Below are 12,542 nucleotides of genomic sequence, written 5' to 3' on the forward strand. Positions count from 1 at the left end.
AATGTAAGGTTGTTGGAGGAACTTTAAGTACCAACGTGACCATTGGATAGTATATCATTTGACTTTACAAACAACCTACCCAAAGTTGAGGACATGGGTTCTATACTTGTGATTGTGAAAAAAATTTTGAAGTACGTTAGTACTAGCACCAATGTATTGCTTAAAAAGGAGACCACACAACTTTTCTTAAATCCTATTGTGAAGTATTGGAATGTTCTTCAAGACATCATTATCAAGACACAAGATTAATAGCAAACTCTTGCTCAGAATTTTCAATTTGTAGCTTGATATCTCCTATAGCTATCATCTGCAAATGATGGCTAAATGAAGAGATTCAATAGGATACTGGAGGAGTATTTACATCATTTCATCAACGCCAATCTCTCAAAAATTGGGGGCAGCTGCTTGATGTGGCTAATATTTGTTTCAATGCCCAAAAGAGATCAACAACCAATAGAAATTCCTTTGAGCTTGTTAGAAGGCATCAATTTTTGTTATCCCCCACGATGATGAGGTGTTCAAAGGAAAGATTCCAAAAGTGTAAATAATTGAGATAGAACATGGAGCCCAAGCCTACTTGGAGAAAGCTTCCCAGTGGTTGAAAAAGTGGGCAAATCAAGGGAGAAGATCATTGCACTTAAACTTGGGAGACCTGTTGCTTGTTAAGCTCTTTCTTGAATTGGTCAATTTTCTGCGGGGTTGAGATAAGATACTAATCCTTATCTTTGTACAAACTCATAAAAGCCTTTTATAAGGTTGATTCTTTAGCTTGGACGAAGGTGCATCCTATGTTTCACATTAGTTGCCTTCAACACCAACACTGAAGATCCAACTTGAGTTGACCAAAGCACCATTGAAGTTCTTATAACCCAACTTACGAGAAGTTAAAGGGATCCTTGCAAGGAGTTCACATCATCAAGGCGAAGAAGACATGAGTTCTTAGTAAAGTGGAAGGACCTCGAAGACGAAGAAATCAACTAGATGTTAGGGGAAGACATGTGTTGGATAAAGTTGAAGAGTACTTAATATCAAAGTCTACGAGGATATCGACCACATAAGTTGGGGAGAATGTCACAAGCCAAGCTTGTTCAGAGCTTTATGCTTGCCTATGACTGTATGTTTTGTGCATATTGGGTGAGTAACCATCATGTAAATACTGATGTATAATGTAAATAAACTAAATACTAATGTAGGTTTTATTCTAGGGTGATGCCTTAGTGGGAAAAGGGTGTACGACTCCTTGGTCATATTGATGTTTCATCTTGCTAGAGTATGAATTGTGTGGAAAGCTCTTGAGGGGAGGGTGAGTGTTCATTAATCATTATATAATTCACTAGCAATTATAAATGTGTCATCCTACTTGCCTCCCTTGCTAAATGGATGTTGCCTTTGGAGGTGTAATAGATGAATTGTGTTACTTTATGGTTAATTGCTTGACTCGTGTTCATTTCATGTTTACTTGCCACTTATCGCACATTCTGTATTTGATGCTTATAAACTTGTTCATGTGGTGAAACTGTGGTTTACTTTTGGCTGACTGGTTAAGCTAGTGTGCTACAACCATTGCCGCACAACCCTTTACATAAAGTGTTTGGCTCATGTCATAGAGTAAGGACCCCTACTGCTATGAAAGCGTGTAATAAAGCGTAACTTGCTTACCTGCAAGTGCCTAACAATTGAGCCTAAAAGATTAAGCTCAAGTTATTTCTACTCATACAACCGTAACCTTATTTGCTAATGTTACTGCCCCTACATTGGACAAATTTTCACATGCTTGACTTTGCATTTCAATAGCTTCACTATTCATCCCTTTGAGATGTTTCCATATTCTGTTGCACATTCATGTTGGTCTTTCATTGAGGGCCTACCAACTTTTTCTCTTGTTCAATTGCATCTAGGTCAAGATACCATTCACCTGCCCACAGAGTATCTTCCTAAGGCTATGGGTTGTTCTTTACTCGTAGCACCCCCACCTTATCCAATGAAGCCCTTGTGACAAAACCTGCCATTTGTCCTCAAGCTGGAGGCTTCTAAAGGGTATCCTGCTATAATATTATCTGTAATGACTTGTCTTGCTATGGAAGTGCCGAATAAACTATAACTTTCCTACATGTAAGTGCTCAAGTGCTTAAGAACCACAGTAAGAGCCTGAGGTCAAGTTTAACCTTATATACTGAGGATGATGTCTCTGCATTGATGTGCAAAAAAAAAAATTCATGTGTTTGGCTATTCATTTCAGCAGCTTCACTGATCACCTTGTTGAGATCTTCCCATTTCAATGTGAATTTTGATTTTCCTTTTGTCATAGGCTCACCACATCTCCCTTCTTCCCTGTTCGAGGTATCAGTCACCTGCTTGCCTAGACAGCCTCGCCACAGCCTGCCCCTTGCTCACAGTAACACTTGTTATCCTGTGAAGTCCTTATGCAAAATGCATCATACTGCTGGTGACACCTGCCACTTTTTCCGTTTTAGAGTCTTACATGACAACCACTTCAATAGCATCTTGCAGGTTAATTAATTTTTTACGAGACATCGTTTTAATTTCATACCTAAGCCCATTTCTAATTTGAAAAATGGTCATTTGGTCACCCTTAACTGCTCTACATCAAATAGTTAATTCTTCAATCTTTTGAGCATAACTAAACCACAATAATGTTATTTGTTGAAAACTATAAAACTCATCATAAAGTTATCTTGTTGAGGCACATTTTCAACTCCTCCAGACATTTGCTTGTAGTTGTGTCGTATCTCTCATTGTAAAACAACATCAAGCGGAACCCATGCTGATACCAAATTGACAAAGGATGGGTATTGATTTTGGGTTGAGTTTTATGAAGGAAATTGGGATTAGGTGGATTAGGGCCAGAAAATTAGGGATCCAAACCTAGTTTGGAACCAATCATTCAAATAGAAAAGAATACAAATAACTATTAGCCACACACTGATAAGTTCTGGGAATCACTCCTAGGGAGAAGAAAGCTTTACACTTCCTAGGGTTATGGCAGTGTTAATGACAGCAGTCACTATAATTGTAGAGAAAATAAATAAAAAGCTTACAAAAGACTCTTGCTAACAACAATTAATCTCAACCATCAAACTAAACTATTCTTGACCTAGATAACTCACCAAATAAAAAAAAAATCAAGACAATTCAACTACCCGAAGTACCCCTAAACTAGGACATGTGAAATAAAAGTGCTTGTGAACAGTGATTGGTTACAAGATTGTGAACAGCATCTCTATAGTACTTGACTGAGCATTCAATTAAACTCTAGAGGTTGAAACAGATCCTCATCATCATCCCACCAAATCAATTCTTTTAGTTAAATTTACCTTTTTGCTTCTTTTCCTTGATCCAACAAACAGCTATTCCATTGATAACTGTTTACAAATAAAACTACTGAATTCTTCAGTTATTTATCTGGTTTATTTATTTTAGGAAATGCCACAAACACCACAGCTTTGTCTTCATATCCTTTTTCATAAAAATGTTCTGAAGTGAGCCACCCTCATAAGGTGTTAGATTGTTAAATTTTATTGTGTGCTGCATGCAACACATGGAAAATGCATAAAAACAGAAGAGTCCAGTGTACAAAGCTCCTGTGCCAGTAAAAGATGTTGCATGCCAAGATCATGGATCTATTAGTTTTTTCTTTTTTCACTCATCAGGGATGGTAATCCCCCATTATTCCTTTTTGCAGTCCCTTCCAGTGGCCTTATCATTGGTATTGACCGGGTTCTTTCTTGCAAGCATGTCACTGAGGCAAGGTGAGTTGGCTATTTTTTCATTTTTGTTTGGCTCAGATGAACTCTAGTTTTCATATTTAAGGAATTAGCATGTACCATGTGGAGAAACAATGCAAGGCCAAGAAGCAACTTTATCTAATTGTTTTAGTCATGTGAATAATCATATTTTAACAGTTCAAGAGTTAGTCTTCAAACTGTATAGTCAAAACTGTTGACATACATCAACTTGTTTTGCTCTGGGAGGCCTCCTAAATTTTGCGCACACTCATATCATTTGAACAGCTTTTGTTTCTAAGAACGAACCATACTGGGCAAACTTTTGGACAGGTTTATACATAATTTAGACCAACCTGAAATGAATCACAGGTTAATAATGCTTGCCGAGAAACATATATAAATGATTGGCTTGTGATTTCAACTGTTGGGTTGCCTGGTTTAGAACCACATAACTTCTCAATTAAATTCCATGAGAGAACTGTGGTGGTGCCAGGCAGTGATCATTACAGACAAGATGATCAAAAGCTAGTGGGACTTCATCAATATTTTTAAACTGAGCTTGGTCAGCAGGTGACGCAAGAGGCGAGCTTCTGGATTGCTGATTGACTGCTCAACTAAATGGTCTCAGCATAAATTTATTCATTTAGTGAAACCAAGAAAAACCAATAATCCATTTTACAAATTTGGATAATATCCAGGTTTCTAGGTTGCTTACTTGCTTGTTTGACTGCTCAAGTAAGACTGACAGCATAAAATTATTGATTTACTGAAACCTGGACAACAGGAATAATTCTAATGATTCAGATAATATTCTTATGTTAATGCAAGGGGTAGTCATGCCCAAAACAGCTCCTCTAATAACCTCAAAACTGTTTGTTTGCAGTTTTGTCCAATTCAGCCCTCACCAATCCATTTGAGATTTTTAAACTCATCGCTCTGTTTTCACCATTTGAGATATGAATGGAGACTTTAGTCCATAAGGTTAATAATTTCCTGACTTTCCTTCAGGCTTTGTCTGAAAGGAAAACGATTGACTTTTTTCTCTAGAGTCATATGCATGAGAGGAAGTAATGAAACTGTCAAAGCCTGTTTCTTTTTTTAAAATTTTTTTTGTAGTACTAAAGGCAGTCTGGTACCAACCCATTCTCCTCTTCATCTAAAAAAAAAAGACACTACTTCACACTCGCACAAAAAAAGGTTAAAAGAAATAAAAAAGGCAGTTTTATTTGTTTTTATCAATCCTTCTCTGATGATCTGAGCACCTGCTTTTTCCTTTTTCTTTACCACAGCTCGAACTGATATTCGGCACTTGTTCTTTTCGATCATTTGGGCGAGCCTGAGTGTGGCAATAGGAGTATTTGTTAAAGCCAATGGTCGGATTTTCTGCAATCGGCCTCGTCTGCACAAGCCTCGCCGTTGATTTTGGGTGTGGAATGCTCTGGCAATTGTGGGATACGCTTTGAATTTTTTGCTTGCTCATGATTATATTTATTCTTTGATATTATTTTTGTAGAACGCGTAGGTTTCAACTCAATCTTAAATCGTGGATTGTTCATGTTCAAGTAGCAGTATATTGATTTCATATTGTGATGGATTTTCTTAAAAAATTCAAGCTCCAGATGTACCTTAGGTGGCCGAAATTTCAAAAGGCTACATTAAGATTGTGCAATTTTCGAATAAAAATCATTCATTTGGACACGTGAACTAACATTTTTAGGTCGGAAACTTAGCTGCAAATCTGCCAAAAAAGATAGGGAGAGGAAGGGGGAGGGCGAAGTTGGCCTCTACTTCGACCGTGAAAGGAGAGGAAGGTACGCTTGTGGGATTTGGTTCACCATATTCTTGCAGCTGTCCTGAATCGGGATGCATGATAAATTAAATTATTTTTGTAATTGTGATTACACATGCTGGTCTTAGTAAATCGTGGATTGTTCATGTGCAAGTAGCAGTATATTGATTTCATATAGTGATGGATTTTCTTAAAAAATTCAAGCTCCAGATGTATTTTGTGTAATTGATCAACTTTGGCTTGTTGCAACATTACGTTTATAAAACATTGAGAAATTCTTCTTGGTAAAAAAAAAATAAAAAATTAGTGAAAAACATAAAGAATATAGCAACTCAGTAACAAAATTTTGATTTTAACACATTAGGAGCATTTGATTTTTAGAAGAAAAAAAAAATAATTATAAAATTAAATAAATTTTATTTAAAATCGTATTTGTTGGAGAAAAAAGATACAATACAAAATGAAGTTTCTGATCCTTTTTTATTTAAAAAAAATCTTAAAAAACACAAAATTCTTTATTCAAAGCACAGACGAAAATATAAACTAGCGCAACCACAATAGCTAGATGGCGGATCTTAAAATAAAATTTAACAAAGATCAGCATACCCCAAAAGCCAAAAAAAAGCTAAATGTCCACAAATTGAAACTTGGGACTTCCCTTAAAAAAAGAGAAGTTGATGCGTTCTTAGGATGCAGAAGAAAATTGAGTAGCATATGGAGGCCAGTAAAGGTGGAATTCAATCTTGTAGACCACAGTGAGGCCCTTGAGATCTACCGGAGACGACGTCACGTAGCCCTGAACAAACATGAAGTCGCCGGTGCCTCCCACCAGCGGATGATCGGAAGGCTTGATGTTATGTGTGCCTCCGACGACGGAGATGGACCCTTTGTGACCCTTCACGCTCAGGCTAATCTTGGCGACTGAAATGTTCTCAAGCCCATCAAGGCTCGAGGTGACGGTAGTTCCCTGTGCAGTCCCTACAATTTTGGAAGATATGTTGGGCTTGGTGGTCAGGGGATCCTGGAAGGCGAACAAGGTGCCAAAAGGGGTTGTGGTTTGGCCGACGCTTGGTCCGGCCACCCCCGTCACTATTATGTACCCCGTTTTGTTGACGGTTTCCTGTTGAAAGAGGGTGAAGTGGAGGGATTTGAGCTTGCCGCCGTCGTGGTGGTGGTGGTGGTGGTGGTGGTGATGGTGATGGTGATGGTGTGAAGTGGTAGAGGTGGCCTTGAATGGGAGGAGGAGGAGGAGGAGAGTGGGAAGAATGAGAAAGAAGTAGTGCACAGAGACAGCCATGTCTGTGTTTGTATGTCTATGGCAGAGATAATGAATGGGAATGCATTAATAAGGATGAGATGAAGGAGTCTAATATGTAGACCCAAAGAGGGGTTGAATTGACACTTCATATGGTGTGGGCGGGCGGACCTTGAGCGCACTGGAAGACCGGCAGGGAGACTTAATTGCTTTTGGTTGGTGCTGCTGACTGCTAGGCTAAGAGACTATTTTTATTCTTTCCCTACAGCTACAGGTTGCTGAATTGGTCATTCAATTTATCAGCTCTCACCCCTCCAGGTGATAGGGTATGACGCACTGCTCATCTCTCATTCCTTCTCGCCTGGCGCCCTGCTGCGTCACTATTATTAATATCTCCCTTTGAATTCCACAGTCCATCGTCACTGTTGAAAAGGCGAGGTTTGTGAACATGACGCAAACGAGTGGACCTCCGGTTGCTCCCTAATTTCTCAAAACGTGAGTTTTGGGTAAGGGTCGTTTTCCGATTTGGAAACAAATATTGATAAATAAATAAAAACAAAAGGACAGATTTTACGACTCCACACACATTACAGTTTCCAAAACGTGAGTTTTGGGTAAGCTGCATGGTTGGTTTTTTATTAAAGATTTTGGGAAACGAAAAAATAAAATAAGATAAGAAAGAGAGCAAAATTTCTTTGCATTTTTTATATCTCAAATGTTATTAAGCATTAAAATTTGATTAAAAATTAAAGCTCAATGCCATATAAATTTTTTTTTTTTAAAAAAATAATTGATTGATTACTGGTTTAGTATTTCTTTTAAATTAATCATTCCATTTTATTTTCTTTGATAAAAATGTAAAATTATAAAATTTTAAGTTAAAGAGACTAGTGTCACATCAAGAAATCAATTTGTTAGGGCCATTATTTTATATCACCAACTAATATTATTGTTAGTTTACTTACTAAATATTATATATGTAAAAACTATATGGTACCAAAAAGAGAACAAAAGATGGGCCTTTAGTAAATTGAATTTCGCTGCCTCTTTCTCAATTTATTCAACTATACTTTGGTAGCCTTTGTCATTTAATTTTTTTTTTCTTATTGTAAATTACTTTTTTATTTTGCGAACTACACATGATGCAAGTGTCGTTCGGTGGATTTTTCCATACACAGCTGCATACACATGCACATGCATATGAGTTTGTTGATCTAGTAAGCAACCGAAAGAGGGTAAAATGGGTTCTTAATATGAACAAAATTTACTTTTTCTATCAAGACTTCTCAACTAACTCGAGCAATTTAAACATAACAAAGCATAGATGGAGAAAGACAGAAGGTTGACACCCAATTTACAATGGTTCCTTCTCTTGACCTACGTTCACTATCCAAGTCACTCATTGGACAACCATCCCTTGATCCAACTTGCTTATCTTCTTGATACACCATCAAGGATTCATACCACTGTACCTCAAACCTCAGTCTACTTCAGAGATGCACTCCATATTACAAAGAGGAAGGACCAAAAAAAAAAAAAAAAACACCTCATAACTTCTTCAACAAATCTTATTACCGTAAAACAAGAAGCTAGAGCACCTTCAAAGATATAATAATAAGCACATACAATGGATTGAAAATAAAATAGGAGTTTAGTATTTCTCAAATAAAATAGGAGTTTAGTATTTCTCAAATGTTTGAATTTTTTTTTTTTTATCAAACGTCTCCTTTGATCGAACCCTTCCTTCTATTTACAATCCCTTCTTGCAAACACAAGGAGGGATTGATATACACAACAACTATTGAGAAGCATTTATGGGCAATGGTCAAAATGAATTGCGCAGCGGAATATATTTGTATGTAGGATCAAACACACAATGCATTAATCAATGATGAATATATAGAACAATCAACAACCACAACTAGTATATAAAAGCAATAATAATACAATGAATTACGTGGCTCGGCAACGCTTATATCCACGAGAGAAAACGGCAAAATTCATTATCTTCTTGTCCAAAAGGACATGAACAATATACAACACAATTTTTTTTCTTTTATCTTTTCTTTTTTTTAAAACCTTCCTCTACAAATTACATCTGAAATGACATATAAATAGAGTTCCTAGAGATTTCCCCTCCAAAACCTAATCATATTAACGCCCCCCCCTTTCAAAATTTGAAATTTGCGCTGAGTATCCCGAGCCCAACCGTCGACGGTTTTAAATAGAATGTAAATTGTCTAAGACACTCCTCCAAACTATCGATGGTTAGAGCCTTTACGTTGAAAGTTTCTCCTGTTGCTACTTGATTTCCTTCATGCTTTCTCTATGTGCATGCTTTTCACTCATTATGTGAGCCACATTTCATAACAATCTCCACCTTGACGAATATATGCCCCTTAAGAGAAACTGAAAAATATGAACTCGCTCCTCCACCTTGATCTTGGGACGTTAGATTGGAACCGCCCCCCGTTTAGCAATTGGAGACAAATACCAAGTCCAAGCAAGACTTGAACTTGCCTGTGGTAGTCTTGGCTTCTGCCAACAACTCTGATTAAGTTGTAGATGTAATAACCTGAGATTGCGTCATAGGCTTCCAACAAGGCTTTCCCACAACAGTAAACACAAAAGCTTTAAGCCTTTTATCACCAAAGCTCCCTGCATAGTCTTCATACCGCAATAAATAAGATTATTAGTGACGGTTTAAAACTGTCACTAATAATCACAAAATCATCACTAATAGTATTAGTCACGTTTCGATCAGTATTAATGATGGTTTAAAATTAGTCACCATATCTGCAACAACAAATACTTATTAGTGACAAATTATAAAAATCGTCACTAATAGCCTACAACCGTCATTATAAATTATACATATTCTTGGTTCAAATTTGTCACTAAAGCCCAAGTATTAGTGATGATTTTAATAACCGTCACTAATAAGACGCTATTAGTGACGGTCAATAAACTGTCACTAATGTTACACTAATAATATCCTATTAGTAACAATTATAAAACCGTTCCTAATATTTGGCCTTTAGTGACGAATTTGAGCCGAGAAAATGTTGATCTATAGTGACGGTTTTAGTCTTTTAGTGATGATTTAAAAATCGTCACTAATACTTCATCTTGTTGTTATTAGTAATGGTTTTTCAAACCGTCACTAATACTTCGAAATAATTAATTTTTTTAAAAAAAAATTCTTGTAAAAACCTGTAATTACATTTTAGCATACATAAAATTAAACTAGATTTACTAAAATATTCATAAATTATTCAAAATTCAAATACAAATTATTCAAAATTCAAATACATATATTCAAATATAGATTGAAATTAAAAAATAAAAAATAATTATGTTCAGATAACGAAGAATAGAGGAAAAGTCAAAATTAAAGTTGTGCACGTCCGACCCGACTGAAGTGCCTGACATCATCGTAGTGTTGTGATAGCGGTAAACCCTTCTAAATAATAATTATATAAGAAATTAGTATACAATGTTTGAACATGTATGTATATTCTATAATTAAAATTGATTTGATAGCAAAATGATCGAACATTCATACATAGTGTAAAAAAATGATACAATTGTAAATAAATAAGTTTGATTAGTCAGAATTCACCCCAACTTTGTTTGGACCTCGTATGTCCATTTGGGACTTGTTTTGTAGGTCATACCACTCAAACTTGAGAACCGACAGCTCATTTTACATAGATTTAGTTACTAATGGTCATTTTACTTACTAGTATGGCGGTGGTAGTTGGTTTGTGGCAAAAACAAGCATATTTTTTGGGCACCTTGAACTCCATTTTTGACTTGTTTTGTAGGTCATATGGTTCAAATTTGGGAACCGTTGCCTCAATTGATGCAAGTTTAGTTCCCATGGGTGTTTTTTCTTATGTGTATGGTGGAGGTAGTTAGTTTGTATAAAAAATATGCATATTTCACATTTTGGGCACCTTGAACCCTATTTTTGATTTGTTTTTAGGTCCTGCGGTTTAAATATGGGAACCGTTGGCTCATTTGATGTAGGACTAGTTCTCACGGGTCATTTTACTTAGAATCATGGTGGCGGTAGTTGGGTTGCAGCAAAAACATCTGCATTCCATGTTTTAGGCACCTTGAACCCCAATTTTAACTTGTTTTCAGGTCATATGGTTCAAACTTGGAAACCGTTAGACCATTTGATGCAAATTTAGTTCCCACGTGTCATTTTACTTACGATTGCGGTGCTAGTAGTTGGTTTGTGACAAGAACAAGCATAAACCATGTTTTGGGCATCTTGAGCCCCATTTTTGATTTGTTTTATAGGTCATACAATTGAAACTTAGGAACCATCGACTAATTTGACACAGATTTAGTTCCCCCAGATCATTTTATTTACGAGCATGGTGGTGGTAATTGGTTTGTGACTAAAACAAGCATATTCTATGTTTTGGGCACCTTGAACCCCGGTTTTGACTTTTTTTGTACGGTTGCTCCCTAATTTCTCAAAACGTGAGTTTTGGGTAAGGGTCGTTTTCCGATTTGGAAACAAATATCGATAAATAAATAAAAACAAAAGGACAGATTTTAGAACACCACACACATTACAGTTTTTATCCTAAACTAGTAACCTGCATGGTTGGTTTTTTTTATTAAAGATTTTGGGGAACGAAAAAATAAAATAAAATAAGAAAAGTGCAAAATTTCTTTGCATTTTTTATATCTCAAATGTTATTAAGGATTAAAATTTGATTAAAAATTAAAGCTCAATGCCATCTAAATTTTTTTTTAAAAATAAATAAATTGATTACTGGTTTAGTATTTCTTGTAAATTAATCATTCCATTTTATTTTCTTTGATAAAAATGTAAAATTATAAAATTTTAAGTTAAAGAGACTAATATTATTGTTAGTTTACTTACTAAATATTATATATGTAAAAACTATATGGTACCAAAAAGAGAAAAAAATATGGGCCTTTAATAAATTGAATTTCACTGCCTCTTTCTCAATTTATTCAACTATACTTTGGTAGGCTTTGCCATTTAATTTTTTTTTTCTTATTGTAATTTACTTTTTAATTTTGCAAACTACACGTGATGCAAGTGTTGTTCGGTGGATTCACAGGCACATGCATATGAGTTTGTTAATCTAGTCAGCATTCAAAAGAGGGTAAAATGGGTTTTTAATACAAACAAAATTTACTTTTTCTATCAAGACATCTCAACTAACTCTAGCAATTTAAACATAACAAAGCATAGATGGAGAAAGATAGGAGGTTGACACCCAATTTACAATGGTTCCTTCTCTTGACCTAGGTTCACTATCCAAGTCACTCACTGGATAACCATCCCTCGATCCAACTTGCTTATCTTCTTGATACACCATCAAGGATTCATACCACTGTACCTCGAACCTCAGTCTACTTCAGAGATGCACTCCATATTACAAAGAGGAAGGATAAAAAAAAAAACACCTCATAACTTCTTCAACAAATCTTATTACCTTAAAACAAGAAGCTAGAGCACCTTCAAAGATATAATAATAAGCACATACAATGGATCGAAAATAAAATAGGAGTTACGTATTTCTCAAATGTTTGAATTTTTTTTTTTTTTATCAAATGTCTCCTTTGATCGAACCCTTCCTTCTATTTACAGTCCCTTCTTGCAAGCACAAGCAGGGATTGATTTACACAACAACTATTGAGAAGCATTTATGTGCAATGGTCAAAATGAATTGCGCAGTGGAATATATTTGTATGTATG

At 35.7% G+C, this 12,542-nt stretch overlaps 2 protein-coding genes across 2 annotated transcripts in view; one reads left to right on the forward strand and one right to left on the reverse strand.

Annotated features, from left to right (window-relative positions):
- The window catches only part of LOC131156281 (phosphoinositide phosphatase SAC6-like), a 90,814-nt gene extending 85,370 nt beyond the window's left edge, over window positions 1-5,444 (forward strand). Inside the window, exons 20-21 of the mRNA XM_058109829.1 lie at window positions 3,704-3,770; window positions 5,036-5,444. Of these exons, the coding sequence (XP_057965812.1) occupies window positions 3,704-3,770; window positions 5,036-5,166 (198 nt within the window). The 3' untranslated portion in view covers window positions 5,167-5,444. The remainder of the gene's footprint in view (window positions 1-3,703; window positions 3,771-5,035) is intronic.
- A 587-nt stretch (window positions 5,445-6,031) lies between these two features.
- On the reverse strand, window positions 6,032-7,141 carry LOC131156292 (dirigent protein 19-like). The gene has a single exon (XM_058109850.1). The coding sequence runs from the start codon at window positions 6,830-6,832 to the stop codon at window positions 6,221-6,223; it is 612 nt and encodes a 203-aa protein (XP_057965833.1). The 5' UTR covers window positions 6,833-7,141; the 3' UTR covers window positions 6,032-6,220.
- Window positions 7,142-12,542: the final 5,401 nt, after the last annotated feature.

This window comes from Malania oleifera, chromosome 1 (genome assembly GCF_029873635.1).
Source record: "Malania oleifera isolate guangnan ecotype guangnan chromosome 1, ASM2987363v1, whole genome shotgun sequence".
NCBI lineage: Eukaryota > Viridiplantae > Streptophyta > Magnoliopsida > Santalales > Ximeniaceae > Malania > Malania oleifera.

Bases quoted from the DNA above. Each gene is read 5' to 3' on its own strand.
- LOC131156292 (XM_058109850.1), bottom strand. From the start codon at position 6,832: ATGGCTGTCTCTGTGCACTACTTCTTTCTCATTCTTCCCACTCTCCTC.